General features: G+C 36.0%; 1 protein-coding gene across 1 annotated transcript in view; it reads left to right on the top strand.

The window, feature by feature from the left end:
• LOC137392276 (mediator of RNA polymerase II transcription subunit 23-like) overlaps positions 1-25,765 on the top strand; it is a 67,216-nt gene that overhangs the window by 35,009 nt on the left and 6,442 nt on the right. The window contains exons 14-26 of the mRNA XM_068078946.1: positions 2,122-2,288; positions 3,724-3,921; positions 8,406-8,472; positions 8,836-8,889; positions 10,768-10,948; positions 13,180-13,347; positions 15,105-15,230; positions 17,743-17,854; positions 18,357-18,455; positions 21,230-21,355; positions 21,978-22,143; positions 22,899-23,070; positions 23,750-23,868. Of these exons, the coding sequence (XP_067935047.1) occupies positions 2,122-2,288; positions 3,724-3,921; positions 8,406-8,472; positions 8,836-8,889; positions 10,768-10,948; positions 13,180-13,347; positions 15,105-15,230; positions 17,743-17,854; positions 18,357-18,455; positions 21,230-21,355; positions 21,978-22,143; positions 22,899-23,070; positions 23,750-23,868 (1,755 nt within the window). The remainder of the gene's footprint in view (positions 1-2,121; positions 2,289-3,723; positions 3,922-8,405; positions 8,473-8,835; positions 8,890-10,767; positions 10,949-13,179; positions 13,348-15,104; positions 15,231-17,742; positions 17,855-18,356; positions 18,456-21,229; positions 21,356-21,977; positions 22,144-22,898; positions 23,071-23,749; positions 23,869-25,765) is intronic.

The following is a 25,765-nucleotide window of genomic DNA, read 5'->3' as shown; positions in this document are numbered from 1 at the left end:
TATTTATTTGAGTGGGGTTGTATATTCGATCTGTCTTCAGCCCTCTATCTGCACTATTTATTTGAGTTGGGTTGTATATTCGATCTGTCTTCAGCCTTCTATCTGCACTATTTATTTGAGTGGGGTTGTATATTCGATCTGTCTTCGGCCCTCTATCTACACTATTTATTTGAGTGGAGTTGTATATTCGATCTGTCTTCAGCCTTCTATCTGCACTATTTATTTGAGTTGGGTTGTATATTTGATCTGTCTTCGGCCCTCTATCTACACTATTTATTTGAGTTGGGTTGTATATTTGGTCTGTCTTCGGCCCTCTATCTGCACTATTTATTTGAGTTGGGTTGTATATTTGATCTGTCTTCGGCCCTCTATCTGCACTATTTATTTGAGTTGGGTTGTATATTCGATCTGTCTTCGGCCCTCTATCTACACTATTTATTTGAGTGGGGTTGTATATTTGATCTGTCTTCGGCCCTCTATCTACACTATTTGAAGCGTTTTTCTCTTTCAGTAGTTATCTTCACCTCTGATAAAAGCTATTCTAGCTGCTGTTCATTCTCTCAAAAGCTTTGGTCGAAGAATTGCTCATGATATGAGACACTTAGTGAACTGCTTTTGTTGCATCATCATGAAGCCCTATGAGAACAGCTAATGAAACCAGTCTAGTGTCTAGGATGTGGCCTGTACTATGTCTGTAGTTACCATTTTAAGACAGAATTTTAGCACCGGGATGCTAGAGACAAGCTACCACATAAGATTATGTTTCAACTGCGTAATATTTTCAAATAAGTGATATGGACTTGCGTCATATATGCGTCTTGTCTTTGCTTATCTATGTCTAAATTTCTAATAACTTATTACAGGCCTGATATCGGTGTATGAAACGTGGAACATATTGGAGATGAGCTGTTGCTAGGTTTAAGTTAAGAGTATCCGGTTTGATTTATTATTATTGATCTCTTAGCATCGAAATATTTCAACATTTTCCTCTTAGAAGCAGATGAATAATGGTTCGGAACAGATATCGTCAATTAAATACATTTGAGCAGGAAATAATATCTCATATTTCACAACAAAGATTTAAGGTACTTCAAAAAGACACTGTAAAGCTGGTAAAGTTGCTCTCCCATGTATATAGGCGCATACAGCTTTCTTATTTTTTTAGTTCAAATACTTGTTTCCTCGATAAACTCACATGCAGTGATCGTTTATCTAAGGCCAGAAATTGTTACCGTGTGGTAATAGATTCTATAGTGTTTATCATTTCACAGGATTTCTTGGCTTCCGTGATTATCGAGATGTAGTGTAACATAGAGCTTACTAAAACTATTATAATGACTGTGTTTATTTAGTTCTACAAAATGTGATAGTGTTAGCGTTATGATTATGACTATTATTCTCTTCCAAGATACAGCTTCAATAGAACGCCTCACAGGCTGGTAAAGTTTTATACATCACATTTTGGATCTGTCATGTACCTCCTCCTGTCCATCTTATGTAAGCTACAATGAATAAGCTATATCTTGGGTTTGTTGATTTACTAACAGGCCTATGGTAAGCCTGCACAAAATTTAAATTTTGCTGTTTGTGCTTCGATTTGATACTCACAAATACAGGTATTCCTGTGTTAGCTAATAACGATGATTAAGTTCTATATATAACCTCCAGGTATCCCTACGTTTGTTAGTAGCTTTGAATAATGTTAATATTCACCAATGCAGGTATCTCTACATTTGCTAGTAGCTTTGAATAATGTTGATATTCACCAATGCAGGTATCCCTGAGTTTATTAATAACATTAAATTGAAGTTGATATTCACCAATGCAGGTACCCCTGCGTTTGCTATTACCTTTTATCATGTAAACGTGAATTTGGAATGATTGAAATGTCAGAAACTTACCAAGCTAAACTGTTAGTATGTAAAATAATAATTTTAACTTTCGTTTCCCTTTCCTTCAGTAAAGCCACCTATTCAAAATAGTTTTCATTATCATGCTTTAACTTTGAATTCTGATTTATGTTTCACATACCAATTATCAATACTTGACCTTGGTTATTTTTTAACTGCATAAGCATTTGATATCTTTTCTCTTATTGGCTGGCATAATCCTTCATCGTAGGTATGAGAACTCGGCAGCATGCCTGCTGCTGTCACTGGGTAACGTGGAGGTACAACAGCAAGTCCACAGAAGCATAGTAGAGAACAAATTCTCTCTTGTCTTTCATGACTCTGAGGAGCTCAACAGGATACTGGTGCTTACATTGGCGCGCGCCATCAACACAGTCTGTGAGTGCGCATCGCTCGCTAAGCTAGTAATGGCGTGTTTATAATTTAGTGGCTGTGTGACTGTACTAGCGTATGATTTACCTGTCTGCTAAATATGTTTGATGTGGCCCAGGACTCCCCAAGGAATGAGACATGTTTGAAAAAACTCAAGTCGATAAACGCATATACTTGCTGTACAGTTATTTTTCTAATACATAGAAATATGAATTTTTTAAATCTTTCCAACATGATTTATTGGTTATCTGTAAATAGAAATTAATGTATAGATTTTTAGCTGTGGTATTCTTGACCGATCATTTGCTCTATAAAACTGTTGCATCATACATAAAACGGCTTGTGAAAATTTGTGACGATCAGTTGCAGTCATTGATCCTTATTTATCTCGGCTCCATCACTAATCTGCTCACTAATTTCTCTGCCAGACTTTCTAATAACTTAAGTTTTTGGTTAAAAGGTTCTACATTCAACATCCTCTCTCAAATCTGGCAGCAGACGGAAAACATTGACTGAAATTGCTCATCACCTTTCAATAAGCTTCAATCAATGTGAAGGTTTAGTGAGAGAAAGAAAAACGAAATCTTTAACACTAAAAGACCCTGATATGGTTTTATTGCAAAGCTAAAACATTGCTTTTTATGAGTAACTCTATACAATTTAATGATAGATCTATGCAATCTGGTAGATGGCTTTACACAGTCTGGTGGATAGCTCTATGCAACTTAGTAGATAGCTTTACACAGTGTGGCAGATAGCTCTATGCAACTTAGTGGATAGCTTCAAGCAGTGTGATGGATAGCCCTATGCAACTTGGTAGTTTTGTAGGGTGCTTCTGAATCAGTAATGGTATTATCGTATTTGGCATCTTCACAATGTCAGTAGGTTCTATAGGAGAGTCAGTCTACATTAATCTCTAATTCTATAAGATCTGCCTGATTTATTTCCTTGTTAACTTGAGAGATTAGCGAACACTTAATTTTACAGCCTTTCCTACCTTCTATTGCTATAATAGACATAGATTGATGGCTGATACATGTATATTAGCTCTTGTTCGCGTTTTGATAAGTCGATTTGTTACAGCTGGCAGGTTACTTGTGACGTGGCCTATAAAGTACAGAATTTAAAACATATCTTGTTTTTAATACGTTTTATGTACATACTGATTGCTAGTATTCATCATATCTACAATGTACATAAATTAATGTACAAATACATGAAACACACACGAGGCCTACATATCAGATTTATGTTCCTAGCTGACAAGCATTCATAGTTTGTTGTACTTTAATGTTCCAAGAGTTTAAATCAAATGATTTTATACGAATGGTATATTGTTTCATTTAATTTAAATCCTTACATATTTTTGACACAAATAGTTATTGTAAAATGAGAGTTTGCTTCAGTATATCGTAGCTACATGTTCTGCGTACTTTTGTAGCTGATTCTGGCCAGACTGGAAACTGGTGCCTAAGTCTACTTAAGAAGGTTCATGAACACACTCCTCATAACTGGTCTAGTCATACCCTCGATACCTTCCCCGCTATAATCAGCGAGTTCTACACAGAAAACCGGGTGAGCGCTGATGACCGGCAGCAGCTGCAGTGGAGTGTGGATGTAGAATTCAAGCACCTGATGAGTAAGTTCTCATCAGCCTCACGATGTATTGCGCTTTGGGTTCGCGTTTATTTCTCAGTACTGAGGCCGCATGGCCTCAGTAATGGTTGTATACCAAAATGACATTTTATAGAAAGACGAGTAGAAATCCTGGCGATGCCGATGCGATTTCTACTCGTATTTCTTTCGTTTTCAATTAAATATCCTGCAGTTAAATGTTTAAGAGGCCGATTCTCAGGAACCAGATTGGGTTTGAGACCAAATAATTTAGTGACCTAGCTGAAGGCCCGTGGCAGATGCGTGTGAAGTTTGGATGAAATTAGCCGAGAAATGTGAAACACGTAGCATTTACGGGGACCAACTTACAGACATACATTGACAATGTGGGATTTATTAATATAAATTATTTCTTCATTTTAAATTTTGTTTTAAATTATTTATTTAAATAAACCATAACAGTAGTTTAGATCGGATGCAATTCAACTAGTAGTTCTTTGTATCGTTTACAACTATGGAAAAAATTTTGTTAAAGGTTGACTTGCAACAAAATTCACATTACAGTTGTTTGGTATCAAATAATTCAGCATGTCTTACTCTGTTGTGTTGTAAGTGCAAAATATGTAGAAATGTGATTACAAGCCCTTAAAAGCTCAAAAACGAATAGTTAATCGCCGCCATCACGAAAACGCCGTAGGTTGGAATCAATTTATTTCGATGACGTACTCAAGCAATTCAGTTATTGTTTTCACATGTGATGTTTTCACTTGAATTGAAAGACCAATAAAAAGCTCAATATAAAACTTCTCATAGCACTAGTTTATGACAAACACTTCAGGTTTTACCAAAGACCCCGTATCAAATATAGATGCTCGCTACTTTACAGTTTTGTTTCGGCTTGGTCTAATCATCTAGTCTTAATCTGATCGTGTGACCCATACTTCCTGCCAAACAGCGCGAATAATTTCTGCAGCATTTTTCAACTATCACGCATGACCAACAGGCTCGTCATGTTCATCAGATGATGATATGCACTCCTTCGAGCTAAGGTTAAAAAATTAAATGAGTTTTTTCAGTAGTTTTTGAAATATCAGGGCTCAAGGTGACAGCATTACAATGATGGTGAAATAGACGCGTAAGGACAATAGACATGGTTTTATTGAATGCGTGAAGTATATTTGTGAAAATATTTCAACGAATGAGGTTGCATGAATGTGTAAACAGAAGCCATCGTGTTCAACTATGTCCCATTGGAAAGGGATTACAATCAACGGCGTTTTCGTGATGGGTGCGATCAACTGTTCGTTTTTAAGCTTTTAAGAGCTTGTAATCACGTTTTCACATATTTAGCACTTACAACACAACAGAGTAAGACATGGTGAACCTTTTGATACCAAATAACTGTATTGTGAATTTTGGTGCAGACAACCTTTCAAAGTTTATGTATGCAAAGATGTTACTCAGTTTCTTTGACGCTGTAGTGAAAGAAACAAATAGTTGAAAACATTGTTTAACATATCAAATGAACTCTGCTAGGGACAGTGAACTTCATCTTTAAAAATTTGTTTGAGGAAGTTGTGGCAGAAAACAATGCGGATGTTTTGTAACGTTCTAGCCCTTGAACTGAAGCACTGATGAGGTATATCATAGATAACGATGTGGTGCGGCGCTCCACAAGTTAATCTACATCAGGTGTCGGCCATTAATTTCATGTTAAGTAAAGCTCGGTTCATTTCTTTCTAGTACTTCGAGTTAGGATAAGCTAGAAGTCAGCTGCACAAAAAGTAGATCATACCAGAAATATGTCAAATACAGTCCTTGCAGTTATATTTTAATCACATTCCCACACTCAGACTGATTGTGAGTCAGCCTTAATGTTGTGTTAAATGTTAAACTGTTTTTCGGATAGTCTATCCGGTTCAGGAGTTGTGCTTGCTTTATTAACTGCTATATTATAGCCATAACCTTTTTTCAAAGTAAGAGTCATGTTCATCATTGGTTGGAGGTTGCAAAAAGGTTTCATCATATGGGATTTGAACTTCCAACATTCAACTTGGCTGTCCTACAGTCTAAGACCTACGCTAATCACTCGCCTTTGCACGTATGAGAATAGTTGTGTAGATGCGTGTAATTATTCTTTGTGCTTTATCGACACTCCTGACGATCTCTCATGACACACTAAACTGCCAGAGTACTAGTGGTATATAAATCGCGTGCCATTCCTAGAATTCACCTTTAGTCCTGACAGGCGTAATATAAATTTTAAAAGCTTTATACTAACATGTCGAGTGTTTCTTTCCTTTAACAGCTTTTAATGCTCTCAAGTCGCTGACTCAGTTGGTGAGTCAGTGACTTCAGTTGACTCAGCTGGTGAGTCAGGCCATCTTGTTTCAGTTTAATTTACTGCTCTTTATTGCACATGTGCAAAATCATATTTGTGCAAAAATTAAAACCTCATCTGGTATAATAATGTTTCATCATCATTAACAGTAGTATGTTTAGTTCTTGGAGTTGTATTCACCTTTATCAGCTGTTATATGTTAGTGTCAAATAAACTACAAAGCGCAGAATGTAGGTATTGGTTGTCACATGCCATGTAGATGAAAAGAGATTAGCTTTGACATATCGATTATGTTGACTTGTGTATTGTTCTCAAATTTGTTGAACTAAGCAATAGTCCCAAGTGTCAGGTAAAAAATGTACCCTAAAGTATATTCTGTTTTTTGCGTATCTTCCTTTAAACGTCATGTCATTGGAGTTGCACATGTTTTTGATGTATTTTTGATCAACATAGAAATATCTGGAAATATTTTATTTACAATTTTTCTCAATACCAAAGTAATCTTATTTTATTCTGAAGGAGTTAGGAATTGCCTGCTTCATCTTGACCCTCAAAGAATATGTCAGATCGGTAGGAATTCTTTCTTGTTACAACTCAAAAAAACATTTTTTCAATTCACTGCACTGTCACTAATTTTGGCTGGTTTCAATATTTAGAGAAAGACTTCACTACGTAATTTTAACTGTTCTATCTATAATACCATATTAAAATTATTTGTTAGTCATTAATTCCAAATATTGAAATAATAAAAAGGACTTTCAAGACTTTTATGCTTCATTTGCCATAGGAAATGAATCATAATAGTTAGAAACGAATTATCAGAAGTAAAATCTTTCAGCAATTAAATTGAAAATTATATTATATAAATATATATACATGTATATATGTTTCAGTCAATATTTTTATAGTACGTCATTTTAATTCATTAAGCTTAATGAAGAATTACATGCATCCTGTGTATATATGTCGTTGCGAGAAAATGCTGTGTACCCTAGCAGAGCGATCGTATTACTTGACTACAGGATATGCTTTCATTTTTTGCATCGGTAGTAGAAAAACTAATCAAACTTCTCTATGAGGTTCTGCCCTGGCCTTGCCCTACATTAGTCTTACTAATTACTCACCGTGACGGGGCCTATTGTCTTTTTGACACTTTATGACACTCGGGTCGGTGTTCAAAACTCCTTAACAAAGAATGCTATGGCTAGAATGTCAATTAGTGTGTATTTAAATAATTTATTATTTGCATAGTATTCACAGTTCAGTAAACAGGTTTGGGTTAATCCGGAGCAAGTGTCACAAGCACTTAAAATATGCTAAAATGACATCTAGCCTGTTCTTGTTTTTTTCTATGCATTATAATTGATGTACATTAGATCCTTTTGGATTGGCTTATAGGCTCCGATTTTGCACACAACATAACTTTCTTTAACTTTTTCAACTCTGAAAATGTGTGTATATCGTCTTTATTTATTTATGGTTAGTATGAAGATTTGAGGAATAAAAATATGGAATTCAACCGTAATGCATAATTTGTAAGACATTCTGACTATTACATCAGTAGACATAAATAAATCGTTTGGCCATTTTGATTTTCTACAAAGGAGAGTCTGGTTTCCTTGTGTAATAATAGGCAACATAAGTTGTAGAAACTTTTCTAAAGGGTTCCATCATATCTATGTTATGTTTTGTGTTATTTGTTCTTGTTTCTACAAAATATGTAAGTCATACATAAAGACATCAATTGCTGTGCTGTATGATAATGGTTATGTTAACTCATATATGTAAGTCATACATAAAGACATCAATTGCTGTGCTGTGTGATAATGGTTATGTTAACTCATATATGTAAGTCATACATAAAGACATCAATTGCTGTGCTGTATGATAATGGTTATGTTAACTCATATATTTAAGTCATACATAAAGACATCACTTGCTGTGCTGTATGATAATGGTTATGTTAACTCATATATGTAATTCTTGCAAATTCTTATTATCAATCTTTTAAACCATTTATATATATATATATATCTATATATATTTATAAATATATATAGATATATCTATATTTATAGATATATAAAACTAGGTTCAATCAAGCCATTAGTAACTTTATGGGAAATGTTAATAATCTATACATATTTAGGCTGCCATTCTTTTTACAGCCATGACTGATGTTGAGGCTACTGTAAACCGTTTCTCAAGGCCAACAGAACGACCCTTGTTCCTCTGGTAAGCTATGTACTACAACCTGCAGTGTTCCCGAGGTGGCACTTCCTCGCGAACCAGGATGCGGCGGGTAGGGGTAAATCTTGATATCAAGATTAGCCGTACCATTCGTAGCCTACATTAGAATTAATGCAGATTATTCGTGTTTGTCTGCTGTTCCTCAGGCTGATGTCATTGTAAGTTGGCGACCATTGGCAGCTTTTCAATGCGAATAGGATAAGGCTAGAGTGATAAGCTGGTTTGTATAAAGCCCATTGTTTGTCTCTGGGGATTAGTGGGATCAAGCCTTGTTCAGCTTTTTAAATGTGGATTATCTATGGCAGACGATTGTCTTACGTCAACGCCTACTGTTCTTCTATGTTGTAGCGTCTTCTGGAAGTGCCTTATGAACAACACCCCTATACGCCTGCCCACACACAAGTAGGTCTACTGTGTGTCTCACCTTCATACTCTTAATAGATGGCTATTTTCTTTTTCATGTGTAAAATTTGCATTTATCTTGGTTTTATAACAATGAATGAGTCAGGTTTTGGCATTAGCAAGCTTGTATGCTAATTTCTATAATTTATAATGTTCATTTTTCACTTCCGATCTCAATCCTCAAGCACCTTTGTTCATTTTTAGTCTTTTTCAAAATGTGTTATCTTTATATTCTTGGTTTAAAGCGAACCTATTCTGATGCTTTAATTGGAATTGGGTCTTTAACATAATAATCCTTATAATTTTTTCAAAAATATGGAAATTCAAAAGTACAGGCAGGTAGGCCTTGTTCTCTGGCACTCATGCTCTTAGCTATTGTGTGTTATAAAATACATCAAAGCTGTGGAAATTGGCCATTTTTTTGCTAAAACTTATTTCTTGATGGCATAAAAGAAAACAACTTTGATGAGAACCTTTTGATTTAAGAACAAATTTTTAAATGTCTGGTTACGGTAGCTTCATTAGATTTTGTGAAGCTGCACTCAATTATTATACATTTAATCATAACAGAATTGTTCAAAGTATTTTTATTGCCTTGTCAGGGCTATACAATAATAAGCAAGAAATATTTCTAGTTGAACTGTTACCTTTGATCCTTATATCAAACAAGAAGATGATTTAAAGCCGGCCACCCGCTAGCATTACTAATTTCTTCTTGCAAACATCGACTGTTTGCTAAAGTTTGTGTCTGTTAAAAGTTTAGTCCGCTTTCTGGCCCTCTGACAGCCACTTGGCAGCGCTCTATAATCTGGTTATGCATAAGCGTGACACGCATTTGTGCTTGTGCCGAGGCAAAGGAAGTTAACATTGCATCGGAGCCAACATTCGCATTTATTTAAATCAGACATGAATGATAAAAGCTTCACGATATCCGTCTCTACGTGATTAACAAGGAATAGAGATATTGTAATTATCCTGCGAGCAGCACGTAGGGTTTCCGTGTGAATAGGAATATTTTCCTGTCAGTGATTGGTGATAGCTAGCTGTGAGTTACATTATTTGTGTGAGCTATGCTCGAATATAACGTAACTGACTCTGCCAACGATGGATTGAGAATGATAATAAGCTTATGTAATTTATATAATATGTAATATATATACTATGTAATATTATATGTAATATTATAATCCTTAATATGTTACTTTTTATCGGCTGTATACCGTATTGGACGATAATAAATAATTTATTCGGAATGACTATGCTGCCCTCGTTTTGTTTATTTTTTGTAATACTGAGCCTAGCATTTTTCAAGTGCAAGCTGAAAACTCTCCACTGCCTTTTGGATTAGCTGAGGTCATGCTTAATATTATTGTAATCAGTTACAGGGCAGCGCATAGAGTTGTCTCCACATAATGCTACCCATTGTTTTATCGCCAGCCCTTTGGTAGTTCTTAAGAACGATGATCGGGTTGATTGTTTAGGTGTGAAGATCTTATAGATCTCAAGTCTAAAAATAGTTGGGAATAGTTAAACCTCTCCGCTTTTACAAACTACCTGATTGACATACTTGAGACCGTCCTTGTCCAACATCTGCCTCTCGAGTTTTGTCTGGTCTTCTTTACTCCAGCGCTATTAAGTAAAGAAGAATCATTTTGGTTGTAGCAAGTTCTGCTAGTTATTAATAAATAAAGTTTTGTCTTCCATGCTTGCCAGTTATTTTAGAGTTTTTGTTCCATATTATAATTGAGTGCATGTTAGTAATTCATTAGTTTTTGAGAAAATATTTTATGTATTAATGTACATCCTCCATGCTCGCCAGGCTTAGCAGGAGTCATTAATGTTTATTGATTGTTATAATGACATCAATGTTTTTTATAGAATTCTAGAGACAATAGGCCCCAAGGCTTTGGGTCTGCACTTGCGAACATTCTGTGATTATCTAGCCGGACAGCTTCAAACCTGTCAGAAAAAGGAAACCTTCTTGCACTCGACTGATGCAGTGAGAAGTATGCTATGGAACTACAACCTGTTCACTTTTGACAGATTCCTCCTCTGCTGGGTAGGCTTGCATGGCTCATCAAACAGCCAGATGACAACAACAAGTTTTACGTTTACTGCTTTTACCAGTTGTTGTTATGCTTATTGAGAGCATTAGGAAACATGGGTGGAGTCAAATAGAGAAAAAATAACATTGATTGCCAAATTTTGTGCATGTTGAAAATGACCAACCGGCTTATCGGCACGTAGGAATGTTTTTGTGAAGATTGAAAGGTTGTCCTTCCTTTCCTGTCTTATGGTGAATGCTATTATATTTATTGCTCACTTACCTTCTCAAGAATAGATGCTTCTAAGAATCTCTAGGAATAGTCAAACAAGTTGCTAAGGTGAAGGCTTGACTATTCACAATGTCAATAAGGCGAAAAACATGGAAAAAACCCAGACTGTGATGCAATTGTTCGAGGTTGTCCTTCTGTCATATGCTCGGATCTGATTATAATCTGACAACAGTCAGAGCAGCTGTTTGCTTTATAAAATTGCAAAATTGGTCCTCAACTATGGATAGCAAATGCTTCCTCTGCTATTAAAAACAAACTAATAATAATTTAGTAATAATAGATATAGTAATAAGTAATAATAATAATCGTAGTAACGTAAACAAAAGGTTTTGTTTGTGCTAAGCCATGTTCAGTACATTTCTAATGTTTGCTGAAAATGATGCTTGACAATATGGTTCTATTAAAGTATTTGATGCTGAGGTATTTATTGGTTCTTTTTGTGATGCTCCAATAGATACCGCTTAAAAGCATTACCATTGCTTCAATCTGTTTGATGAGTTACCATTTAATTGAATTTGAAATTTACCACAATATCAAAATATTGCTAGATCTTATTTGTGACAGTAATCGGAGGCCAGTGGCAGGCGTAGCTACTTAATGTTGTTTTATCTGCGATAAAGAACTCTATTAGGTCAAGCATACACTGTAGGTCACTATAAAACCTTTGCTAGAGTAGCTGCCATAAAATAGCTGCCATAGAATTACTGCCATAGAATTGCTGCCGTGAGTCCTGATATTTTACCTTTCCAACCATAAGCATGCTGTCATATCATTGCCTTACCTTCCCTTCTCAACCATTGTTTTTTCTTGGTCTTGCGTGCACGTGCCTTACAACAGTGATGAGGTCATTCGCTTCAGCTAATGACTGGAGTATCTGTCTGGCGATCGACTTCATCAGCTTGTGGGTCAGTCTGCCTCATTAGTCGTTTTTTCTTGCCGACTGGTTTGACTCATACTACCCAGATTAGCATTAGGATACGGCGTAAACAATGAGTTAATCTTGAGCCATTAGACTTTCCAGTCACTATTTGTGCGCTGTTATGTTATACTCTACTATTCTACTATAAGCGTATGTTTATATTGTTCCGTAATTTTGGAAAGTGTTGCTTATGCTAATATAGCCATTAATCTTAAGGTTTCTTTAATGGATATTAGCTTTGATTGCGGTTACAGTACTGCACATTTATTCATCGACGAGAAAACATATTTTAGTCACATTAGAATTAAGAACTATAATATTACCATCATTTAATGAGGAATATGTTTGTATTTTTCTCGTTCCGACTAAGCAACAATTAGAGCTATTCAGTTGTGGTGAGATCGAGCATCCTGTTTACCGTTTCTCTTTCGTAACCGCCGCTAGTCTTATGCCCAAACAAATGTGACATTTGTCTTTCAAATAAAAAAAATTTGATCCTAAATTCGAGTGTTTGATTCTCATAGTCTGAAATGTTTTCCGTCTGTTTCTATCCGACAGCCATTACGCCTACGATTTCTAATTAACTGTAAGATGTTTTATCTATGATAAATTGTAATTACACAAGGTATGTACTGATTTACATTCCTGGCATTATTGGAGGTCATGGTTGCAAGAAACATTCTCGTGTTAATACTGTTTGATGCAGCCAGCTTACGCTTCAATCATTTTGAGAAAGACAAAAACTACTCAAATTTCTTCATTTTTTTGCCAAATTTACCAAAAAAGTATGTTGCTTAGCGTGATTGACGCCAGACAAGTGATGTAAGGACTGCTGCGAAATAAAAAAATACAATCATGGCTCTAATAGCGTTAGTTTCATAGGCTTTTTCTCATCCTCGAACATTTATCAAACTGTCTCAAACTTTTTTCAACGTTCTCTTGTGTTTCTTTGCATGCTAGCGTGTTGCCATGTCAATATGACATATAAAAAGGTCAAAGCGGTTAGTCTAGTGAATGTGAATCTATATCTTGCAGAGCTTGAGAACCTTCGATGATAAGGATGCCCAAGTCTGCCTCTTCGCTATCCAGAAGCTGCTCACAACGGGGCGGTTCATGGATCTAGTCAAAGAATTCTGTCAGATAGCTCCCGCTCAGCACTGGAAGTCTAGCAAATCGTATGAACACCACATGGCTTACCACATGGTATCTATTTCTGCTTTAACCTTAGTCTAGCAAAATTAATTCTAAAACACAAAGCTCTGTATCCTTTATTGATCGTCCCTAAGGGGGAGAGAACTTCAAGTTTTTGTGCTCTGGCAATGCTTCTTAGCTTTAGCTCAAAGTTGAGGCGAAGCAAAAACAGGAACTAAATGGTAGAATTCACAGCTGCTGAACTGCAGTTATGGGAAATGCATGCTTTATACAGGATATCTCTTTGGTACTGACTCATAGGTCAATAGATAGTCTTTGTTTCTTTTCACTGCCATGTTCCCATTTGTTGACTTTTATTTTGTGCCACCACCAGGAACTCGATAGTAGATTTCACAGGGACTGAACTGCGGTTATGGGAAATGCATGCTTCATACAAGATATCTTTCTTGTGCTGAGTCATAGGTCAATAGATAGTCTTTGTTTCTTTTCTCTGTCATGTACCCATTTTTTGACTTTCATTTTGTGCGACCACCAGGAATGTAAAATCTCGCTTTAGAGTTGAGGCTAATCTCATTTTTTGACTAACCAAACTATTCTGTAATTGCGCTGCTAACATAAATGTATCGGATTGGTTTTATATTTTACTGCATGATGGGATAACTCCCCTCATATGAACCTAGGGAGCAAGGAAGTATTACAATTATATATATTATATATATAATATATATAATTACAAAATTTCCGATAATAGTAGTTTATAGTAGCACTGATTGCTCACACAGTTGGCTGTCAGTTTCTGCGCGGTAAGCTAACCGGAAGTACTCCTCTCGTTTCCCTCAGATTGAGAAGAACCTTCTGATATTCAATGAAGATGACCAGTTGGTCCGGTTCAATTATTTTACTCTAAATGAAGTGACCATACAGAAATTCTGCTTCCCTGAAGCTTGATACTAAAATGTTGACATCACCCTTTTGCGCTGCCTTGATATTTCATTTGCCTTTCATTGCTAAATTAGGTCATGCCAAAAACACAGAAGGCAATACAAGACTGATGTAAGTTTATATAATATATCAAATGTTTTGCTCTCTTATACATACTCAATGTTTTACATCTTTTCTCTCACAAAACTAACAAATAATTGATATCAATTTTAATAAATTTTTAGTAAATTCGTTCAAAGTTAATATAAATTGCACTAGCTTCATTTGGTGTGGCACACAGGAAACTGGATACTGCATTGTTCCTTTAACCAGCGACTTACATATATGCATGTAGATTAGTAAATTTTCATCTCTATACGTATATAGCTATCTATTTATGCATGGCTCAAGTGTTTGTATTAAATACATACAAATGAATTAAATTTATTCGTTGTGTTTGAGTGCCAACTTGTTACGTCAATGCACGATTGGATATGCAAAGCGGTTGTCGCTGAATAAATTTGCCATGCCGGTTGGCTGTGGTAAATTGTCAAATTTACCATGACAATAGTGTCGATCAATCACCTGTGCAGTCGTACTGGCCACAACAAGCTAACATATTAATGACAATTTCACACATCACTCTCAGGAAATCATCTCAAAAATTCATTTGCCATAATCTTGTCGTTATGACTTGCCCTTTGATCAATGGTCTTACAATTTCACTTTAATTTGAGATTAAGCATTTTAAAGTAGAGGTGTGGTGGAGCATTATATTGTATTATAGTACATTGTCTTGGACCAGTCTGTTCTTTGTGCTGTCAGTCAGCGATCATTCAATTTCGAGTTTTCGCCATTAGATAACAGCTAATTCTCTATTTTCCTAGAAAAACACGGAGTCGCTGATGTATGAAGGCGCAATGGAGGCGGCTGGCATGGCTGGTGCGAGTCACAGTTCAGGCTCTCAGTATCTGCCCACTTATTTCGACAACGTCTGCCTTCGAATGCTACCCGTAGGTTTCTATTCTCGCTGCTATTCACTTCAATAGGACGGTCTTCACTTCCTTCTGATCTCCTCTCCGGCCACAGTCTTGCATAATATTATATTTACAAAAATGTTTTGTCGGTAAAACCTACTGCTTAGTATGCAGTCTCTGGTTTTGCTTAGTTGCCAACATCCGCTGTACCTACCTGGCTAGTGAATATCGTGGCATACCATTACCACGAGGCTATCACTCGGGTGCTACTCATCCTCTCCCTTCTTGTTTCATCAACCGTGAGTCTGGTCTAGAAATACCTAATGTCAGCCTTCAAACCCTGGAATAGTTCGGACATTTGCTGGTAAACAGATATTTTAGTAGTCTGGGCTCTCTGTCAGGGATGCACCCCGAAAAACATTAATATGTTTGTTATAATGAGTGCATGGGGGAGGGGAATCTCGTGGCACACCAACTTGCAGATCTCTGGCTGAATCACGCATTAGATTTTTACATGACACGAAAACCTTAGAATTTTGAATGAGCTGTGTGGCTGACATAAAGCTATCTTCAACATAGACGTTACATGTTGCATACCTTAGCTTGTATTCTTTTGCAATAACATAACATTATTACTTTTTCTATTTATTGTGATCACCCAGAATCCAGCTTTGATCATGATTTCCTACGAAAATGACATGCAGGCTTTCACAAAATCACTTTGCAACCTACCGACTAATGAGTGGGCTAGATGCTCGACTTCTACCAAAATGGTTTGAAAATTCTGGTTTACATGTCCTGCACTCCATTAGTTTTCCATTTGATAACAGTCTAAAGTAATTCTAATTTGAATTTAGTGTCTGTACGGCATCAGATGTTCACAATAAAGATCTAATTTTGTAGCACTAATATCATCCATATTTCTGCTGTTCTAAATAGTTGGTGTACGGTCAGTCAAACCGCTTTGTTTAATGTTCTTGTTTCTATCAGCTCTTGGGAAGTTTACTCTTTGCAATAACTCATCAATTGAAGTCGTGATTTTACACAATCATCTATTATCTAACTCAGGAGTCAGTTTGTACAAGTGAAACAATATTTCATTATCATTTTCAAACAGAGTTTCTTGTATTTGTTTGCTGCCAGTAGCCTTAATGCTGCTACATGTGTATGCGGTGGTGCAATACCATTGGTACGCAGTGGTGTTGAATGTCTCAATTTAATAGTCACTCAAACCAATGGCATTAAATCAGCTCATCAGATTTTGATAGCAAACTTTGCAGTTGCTTGTTGAATTACTCGTTACTACGGCTTTATGGTAGAATCGCCGAGTGCCGTGTTATGCGGTTAGAATATGATTGATTACATGTGCAGACAAATCATTACTCCAATTCTTTCCATGCTCAAGATTGTGAGATTGCACTCTCACCGTATACTTGGGGTCATTCGCTGTAAATTGTTGCATTTTTGATGAGTCCATATTCCCAAGTGTTCAAAAGGCTCAAATGACGTAAATAATGATTAACTTGCTAGAAACACTGGTAAGCTCACATTTTTCTATTGTTTTGCAACAATTTGGTATGCAAATTAGTTACACTGCAAGCACTTGCAAGACTACCTATTTTACTAGATGTTTGCTACTAACTAAACTTATAGTAAATGTTGGTATCAAGTGTGCTGCAGACGATACAATAGATTTAGGTTCATTTACTTGACTGCTGGTTGGAAGTGTGTTTATGGTGCATGGCATATCAATGGGTTTCATTTTTGGATTCAGATCACTCTCTTATTGACTGTTTACATTTAGCTGTGTGAAAAAATATTTTTATTTTGTCTTCAATGATATCAGTTAAAGTAGGCCTATCACTATATTGTTTTTAAATAAATTTTTGCTATAAATAAATGCTTTTTACTAATAATTATAAACTATTAATTTACGTTTTATCAGTTAAAGCTTTCGTCCATTTGGAGGTAGATCGCTTAGCATATTCCACGCTAAGCCCCTGTTTGTATCAGGAGCGTAGGAATCTGACATCCAGCTCAGACCAGTTCAAGATGGCCTTTCATTTTGACACCTTCAATCAGGGCTTCTTCATGCACTAACCCTATTCAATGTTTGGAGCATTTCTTTTTATAGAACCTATCTGTGTTTGTATTTAAAAAGGGTTTATGAGTCGTTTTATGATAATTATTTCAATGGAGTTGTTTGTCTGCATTGTTAAAAGTTTATATTGGAGATGATTTCATCCTTTAGGTCTATAGAATGATAGGTGTTTTAGTGGCTGAATGCTTGAGTAGCTGGAGAAAACAGATAGTACTTACTAAATGATCATGTTTATCTTTTTATAATTTATAATAATTTATCTTTTTTGTGTAAAAATTGTTTTAAAATTTAAAATTCTTTACAAAAGTATTTATTCCCTTCTTCAGATCTAACCTGGCTATTAAACGAGTTACCTTTAAATATATATCAACATCCGAAGGTGACCACTTTGGTGTACATACTTATACATGTTATTTGAACTGAAGGAATTGAATATTACGATTGCAGGTGCTGGATGTCATTGTACACAGGCTGATTGAGGCCGTCAATCTCGGGACAACAAGCGAAAAGCCTCTCATAACTGTTCTCAATGACCTCTCTATCCTATACAAGTATCATGGTAGGTAACTCAATGACCTCTCCATTTACAAGTATTATGGTAGATGGCTCAATGACCTTTCCATTCACAAATATTAAGGTAGGTGACTCAATGATCTCTCCATCCAATACAAGTATTAATGTAGGTGACTCACTGACCTCATCATCCTATACAGGTATCATGGGAGGTGACTCAATGACCTCTCCATCCTATATAAGTATTAAGATAGGTGACTCACTGACCTCTTCATCCTATGCAGGTATCATAGTAGGTGACTCATTGACCTCTGATTTTTTTAGAAGTACTGTTAGGTGACTCAATACACCCTTTTTTGCTAGCACCAAAATTTTTTTTGATAGTTGTAATATATCTTCTTTTACTTCTTCCTTCACTCTTTGTTTTCTTAAACATTTGGCGGTTTGCTTGCCACAGAAATTGTCAATGGAGTATTAATTGCTAGTGTCAGCCCCTGCAGGTGACTTAGGTGCCCATGATTGATGCTAAGCTCGGTGATTGCTTCCAGATCAGCCCGTGACCTACCTGTACAACACTCTGCACTATTACTACAAAACTTTGAAAGACCGCACCGAGATCAAGAAAAAACTTGTCCATGGAATTCTTGGTAATTATTTTAACTATCTCAAAAGTGAATATCGTCTTAATTTTACTAGTTGCTATCAAGTCTAGCCATTTGTGGATAAACATCGCTTGTGAAATTTCTTATCCGATTTACCACTGTTCTAGAACAATCCATAGTTATGCGCATTATCACATTTCACTGCAGACCAATATTATCTCTACTCATTTGGACAACATGGAGGTGTATTGTTTGCACAGCTGCTCTCGACAAATGAGCAGATTTTAGGCAGTTATGTCATTTAGCCCAATAAGCAAAAAGTGTTTGTTATTAAAAGGTCCTTGTGATGATTAAGCTGTACAAGATTTTTGAATAATTACAATAACAACAATTTTATTAATTTAATTCTTACATAATCCTTAAATATGTAAGAAGAAAACGATCACCGCACCTGCCCTCAGTGTAGTTTGCTGAGAAGGATGCTTTGTGGGCATTATTTACTGGTTTAACAACCTCAGCCTCTTTTCTATCCTCTGTGATGAAATACGAAGGACAGGCAGTCACATCGCTACAATTGAGATCTCCATTTCTTACGTCAAACATTTGAATAATTATCAAGATCACATTCTACTATGTACTACCGAAGATTATTACTGATATGTGCAAACTTTGATGAATAGACGGTGTTAATTGTGCAACACGATGTGAATTCTGAACACAAAACAAAGAGTGACTATGAAATGCACTTAATTTAGCCTGATTATAAGGGATTACATAACTACTGTACATTTAGTTCAGCACTTCCATTTGGATTGGATTATGCCCATTTTTAAATTATCTTCTCTGAAATAAAAGAAATTTCATGTTTGGTAAGAAACCTCTCTTACCACATACATGTAAGGGTGGTCAACAATTATTATAAGAAGGCTTCCCACTTAGTCTGAGGTTGTATCTCACAAGAGCCAGAAAACTTAGTCTAATGTCTATTATTCACTTCTTATAATATATTTTTCATTCAATTTGTTTGGCAGCGTGTATAAATTATATTCTTGTATCATTGTTGAATTCATGAGTTATGGTCCTTTACTGAACAGTGTCTCCAGAAGTATCGCTGCATTTCTTTTTAACACACAAATCTAAAGGGCGAGCTCCATTATATCTTAGAAAATACCAAGATGGGTTACCAATAATTTTCTTGTATCCCGTATTCCTTTCTGTATATCTTCTTTATCGTTATGTGAACTACTGACAATAATTCTATGTTCTCTAAAACACTAAACATGAAGTCTAATCACTCAAGCCTGCCTCCCATCAGAACTACATGTATAACTTGTGTAATTAAATGACAATAATAGATAACAGTTCATAACACTTTCTGTGCTCTAGTTTCTCACCTCTTCAACTCCATTTACTTTGGATTATTTATTGAGTTCATCTCTATTAAAATTAAATTATTTGCAGTCAATAGTTAGTGCCGGTTACAAAGAAGGTTCTAGAAATAGTAATATAACGCATGATGTGTTCACACTAAAGAAAGTTCTGTCCCATGTTCAATCATGCAATCTTACAGATATCATCACTGTGAAAATCCTCATTTTCGGAGAAATAGTGAATAAAAAAGTTTGTTCTTTTCATAGATTTTGTTATAGAGCTACTTACAAGGTTTATTTTATATCGCTATGTAGTTTTTATACCTGCTTTTAGTAGATTTGAATAGTGTTGATGACGTATTGCCTGTCCTTGACATAAAGCCTTCCCTAGAGTTTCCAATAATCTATAAAATGTTAGGCCAATCGAGATGAATGTGATGTCTGTGATATTGTGCAGTCAGTTCTTTACAAGATACTATCATTTATTTTGCTAATCCAATAGTGAACGTTGTTAATTATGGTTGTTGGTGCCATTTGAGTTAATGATGGTTTGCGCTATCTCTGCCCCTACTAATCACAACTATTTCCAGGAATTTCAATGCCTTGGTTAGTTTTCCAACTACTTAAATTGCTGTTGGCATGACATGGTCTGAGCTGTATTTAGTTATTCTATATTTACAGCTAATTCTCTCTTGTCAGTCATTGCTTATTTAGTTGAACAATGTTGGTCATATTTGCAGATAGCCAATCAGTAATCATTTGTCGACTCGGAAGCTAAGCACCAATGGCCATCAATTTTTCAAAAAACTTTTATTGGGAGTGCATTATAATAATAACATGAATAATTAATTCAGAAAAATTTGTTGTTATGTTTTTATCTTTTTGTAGGATCCCGTTTTTGTCTTTTCCGTAATACCAATGGAGTTGATATCCACAGATTTATTAAAGTGTTGATTATGCCACGCGAACTCTGCTTCATAAACGCTCAGAAATTCTTCAACTGCGAAGCCGTAATATACGGTTTATAACAGACTTAAGATATTTTTTTGGCTGCTAGTAGAGTATAGCGCCTAGTAGGTGTCGTAATTTTGTTAGTCATCAATGAAGTCAGTTTTCAATTTTACTATTTGATTGTTCTTGGTTGCAGCTTAGCATTATGTAAAAGATATTTGATTTCAAAAAATTTTTAAGCTGGCTCATTAAAAAGATTAGTCTTAGTCACCGAGAAATCCTCAGGCATGGTGGTTGGTAAAAGGATGCTTTTTGTGCAATGAAAATAATGCTAATTGTTTCACTGGCCTTATCATTCCATAGAGTTGGTTAGTCTAATCGGGTTATCCATCTATGCCATTGTCTACAACAGTGTCTTCAGATTTGTGAAGATATGGCACTCCCATCACCTACTATAGACTTCACTGGTCTTTAGAGATATTTGCATTGTTTTACAAGGCTGCGGTGAGAAGCTTCGACTCGATCTCATCATCTCCAGTGAGATGAGAGCTTACATCATGTCAAACCAGGATTGGGCACCCAGCGAGGATTATTACTATCAAAAAGTAAAGAGGCTGGTTGATGATATCCTTTATTAATTACTATCTATGGATTATCATTCAGTAACACTCCACCCACCGCAGTTTTTCTCCCACAATTTTTGACCTTTTAAAGTGCATGTTTCCGCAGTTCGGCCACCTGTTTTTTTCTATCATCTTATCATTGGATGATATGAACTACCCACCCATGTCAATCATGTTCAGTTAATCTGATCAGCGTTGTTATTTATTAGAGCTGTACAACATGGATCTTTTGACCGTGATATTTTCACTAACCTCCATTAAGTAGTTCAATTGCTGATGGTCGTGTTATTTGCAAATTGACCCTGCTTAGCATAATGTTTAACCGTTTGTAAGCTGCGATATAAATTTTGTACTTTTGGTATACAATCAGTATAAAACGGTTTATGTGTCATCCAAGGAAGGCTGTAAGTACTCGGTACTCGATACTCTCAAGATGAGAGAGATTCGTTTGAACCAAAAAATTACTTGAAAAGCAAAAATAAAAAGATTAATTTCCCAAACCGTAAGGTGCCATTTCATCAGATATTCTGCTTTTAAAATAAGATAAGGTATGTGTTTAATATCTGCTACTAAAGGTAATTCTAGTTCCGATAGCTTGACATGTCCTTAACCTATTGCTTCACTGATGTCCGACGAATGCTTGGAGGAGTTACGAGATATCGATTGGAGGTTTGCCGAGTTCACCAGTGCTCCTTCACATGTTCTCTACTCGACTTGTGCTGAATTTCTTGCCTTGCCCATCAGTGGAGAAGAGCTTGGCCAACAACTCATAGATGTAGTATTTCGATGGTACGATTGCTGGTCACCCTATTATTATTGCTTCATTGAATTCTTCATTAAAGTAATATTATTCATAGATTATTTTAAATACATTCAGCCTATGCGTCATGCTTACAGTTCAGCTTATCCTCATTCTGACAACGCAAGTTTCTTCTATTAATCCGTCTGTATCTGTTGCGGTTATATTGTTCGGTTCGGCTACCATCATAAAGTAGCTTGTTTCCTATAATTCATCACAGCGTTATTCTGTCAAGCCTTGCGATGCGTTCATCCAGAATAATATAGTAGATAATCATATAAATTGAAGTTTTTAAAGATTTGTGCTATTTACTGGTGAAATTGTTCATTCAACCAATTTACATGTACATTCATCAACTGTTCTTTTTGTCATAATCTGTGAAAGAGATTTTTAGTTTACTTACTCCTGGAAGGTGTAGTTTTGGTGCTGTTGTTTTACATGGAGCTTGCAATGGCATTTAATTTTGATTCTTTGCGTATATTTACTCACCTACAGAAAGTGTCCACAACTGTTGCGAATATTTCTGAAAGTTTCTTATGCAATCAATTTTAATTTTTCATTTTTTTTATATTCACTGGAACTACTAGATATCTGCTAATTAATAACCTTGTATATATATTACGGCACAGCATACTTTCTCCTTAATAATTAAACCTTTTTCTCAAGCAACAGTATTTGCTGGCCCTCGTATGAAGTCATGCAAAGGTCAAGATGAAAATCCCATGAGAATGGCTGGTCATTGCAGGAGATATTTGATACCGAAAAAGGCTATTACAAGCTGGATGAATGCGATAGGCCTTCTCCTCACCACTCTGCCCGAGCCATATTGGAAGGTTATCTTCTCCTGCATTATCGAGGAATTTACGGAGAGTCAGTTTCTTAAAAGCGCGGACATGGGAACCTGCAACCCTTTTGAGGTAGCTTCATACTCACGCACGAGTGTCACATAAATTGTACAGAAAATATGTGTTGTGGCTTTTCAGCATTTAAATCCATGAGACTTTGACATTTCTTTAAGTTATTTTGGTGACAAAATGTTGTTTTGCCATATAAATCATCCAAGATTGGTCTATTATAGCGAAAATTGTTTTTTGACCATCCAGTTTGACGTAAATGCGTTGATGCGAGCCAATTAATGCACTGGTTGCTGTGGGCATGTCAAGGTTTTAACTTTTAGTTCTCTTCAAAGCAGCGTGAGGCTTTCTGACAAGGAAGTCTGGCAAAACAATACAATTGCCACGCCGTGATAATTACCATGACAATCATCGGTCCAGCATTTAAAGCACGTGACAGCATGAGTCAACTAATTTTAGCCATTTTGCTATGACTCTTGACAGCATCTGTACCTTTACTTGTAAAATGGAGTTTTCCTGCGTATCAGATGTTAGACCTAAGTCTAGCAATTAAAATTCTTATGTATGGTACCTCACTTCTCATGCCAATCACACACATTCTACCGGATGGAATGAAGTGTAATTGCATATTCGTCTAGTTCCATTGGTCCTATTTCACACCAGCCTTTCCTCTATGCCTGTCATGATTTATGTCACTGGTCGTGTGAATGGAGGCAAATATCTACTCTTCGGTTTGTCCAAGGTGTTTGATGTGGGGAGGAGTGGCCACGCTTTGAGAGAGTACCGGTGCAGCTATGTCCTCGCGCTCACACATGTCATCTGGCACCACGCTAACATCGGACAACTTGGCACTATTCCAAGGTATACACCCAGCCCAACAGATGCGCCTTTGGCGCTGTTGAGTGGCACTCATGTTCTTTCCCGTCTCTACAGACTTGCTAGATATGCTTGTGAATTAAACAAACCAACTCGCTCAGCTATGACAAATTATCAAATTTCTGACATTCTGATCTTTGCTAAGCATAATTTTTAAAAAATTTTATGGCAATTTATTAAGGCAAAGCCCAAAATTTTTGGCAAAGAACCCTTACACTAAACCAATTTTTTCATTTCGATGCCACCTTGGAAAAACTCCTTAGTTTTGAATGTCAGACAGTCAAATGATTCATGATCTGCTAAAATGGCGATTTATTCAGCAAGCTTTTACAGTTATACAAACTTCTCTTTGGACTGCTTGATTGGATGCATTTTGCCAAATCGGAAATCACTTTTTTGGCTCTCATTTTGCCAGATCGAGCGTGTGGTTTGACATTGAAGGTTCGATCGCAAAATTGATCAACACAGCACATTTCCTTACGCAATTGTTTGTTGATGAATTGTCAAGGCATAACCAACTATCTATAGCCAGTTTGAGTTTCGTAGACATGTTAAGGAGCGTACTGTATTCTGTTAAAGAAAACCGAGAGTCTAGTTAGATGTTAATATCATTCGTCTTATTGTCGAAAAGTCACTGAAAATTAACACCTATACCACTGAGTAACTCTCAGCTCATCAACTCATTTTTGGAAATCGCTGAACCTAATTTGACCGCCTCAATATAGTTCATGTGTGACAAGGTCTTAGGTATTCTTTTTTGTCATGGAGTACTTGTTATTCTTCAACTTGCCGTAGCCTTTCTGTCTCATATATAGTAGACTAATCTAAAACTGAAGCTACTAGACTTTCAGTTCTGTTCTTGCTAGTGTCTGTCCTGTTTTTGATACAAACAAAGATAAATAAGGAAACTGACCAGGCCAGAAAAAACAGTAATTACGACAGATTACTTGATTGTCTGAAGTAATATAATTTGATAAACTCTGTGTTAATAGCATGTAATCGGATTTTCTCACCATGGTAAGGGGATGTGGGTGGAGTGCTTCAAATAGCTGCTATTGCAGTATTACAACTCACATCTGACCGCACTATTCCGCGCATACCTTATTGATGTCCTGGTATAGAGTAGCGGAGCATGCAGAAATTAGGTTCAAACTCTAGTGCTCACTGTCAGGAGCATTTACCTCTCAAAGATGAACTTACACACAATTTTAGTAGATTTTATCAGAAAGTATCGGTATTTTTCTATCATTTGTGATTGTTGTTGATGTTTGAGGTGATCTGACTGCCAGGTTGTTTCAAGATTAAAATCAACAAAACTTTATCACGGTTTAAATACTCAGATCAATCAGAAGTGCGACTATGATGTCTATAGTCGCAAAGATATCGACCGAATAACGCCGCATGATGCTGCAACTTGAAAGCAAAAGCTGATATCAACTACCGCTACCATAACAACTAGTGACATCATTTTGACTCTATTTGAATGCCATGGCGCTCTATTTTTCAACTCTTTCCTTATAGTGGTGGACAAATGGAGGTGGCGTTCAAATAGAGGCTGGCATAGTATTTTTCAAATAGTTCGTCAGAATTTGGAAAGATAAATTAAACCATTTTGTGAGCTAAGCAAATGGTCGCCTTTACTTAACACTTTCCGTAGAGTGGATAGACATTAACCCTTTAGATACATGAAATCTGCTTACTCACCTCTAACTTGTCGTAGATCTCTAAATAAATATGCATTGGAAAGCTGAGAAATATCTCTACCAGTTGATATCTATTGCTTCCAATTAACCTGCGATGATATTATAGCCTGTACCTTGCTTTGTAATTTGTTGGAGCTTAAAATTTTTTATTTCACCCTAAATTTGAAGGCATATTTTTA

The sequence above is a fragment of the Watersipora subatra genome, chromosome 3, assembly GCF_963576615.1.
Source record: "Watersipora subatra chromosome 3, tzWatSuba1.1, whole genome shotgun sequence".
NCBI classification, from domain to species: domain Eukaryota; kingdom Metazoa; phylum Bryozoa; class Gymnolaemata; order Cheilostomatida; family Watersiporidae; genus Watersipora; species Watersipora subatra.
This window is presented reverse-complemented; position numbering and strand designations above follow the sequence as displayed.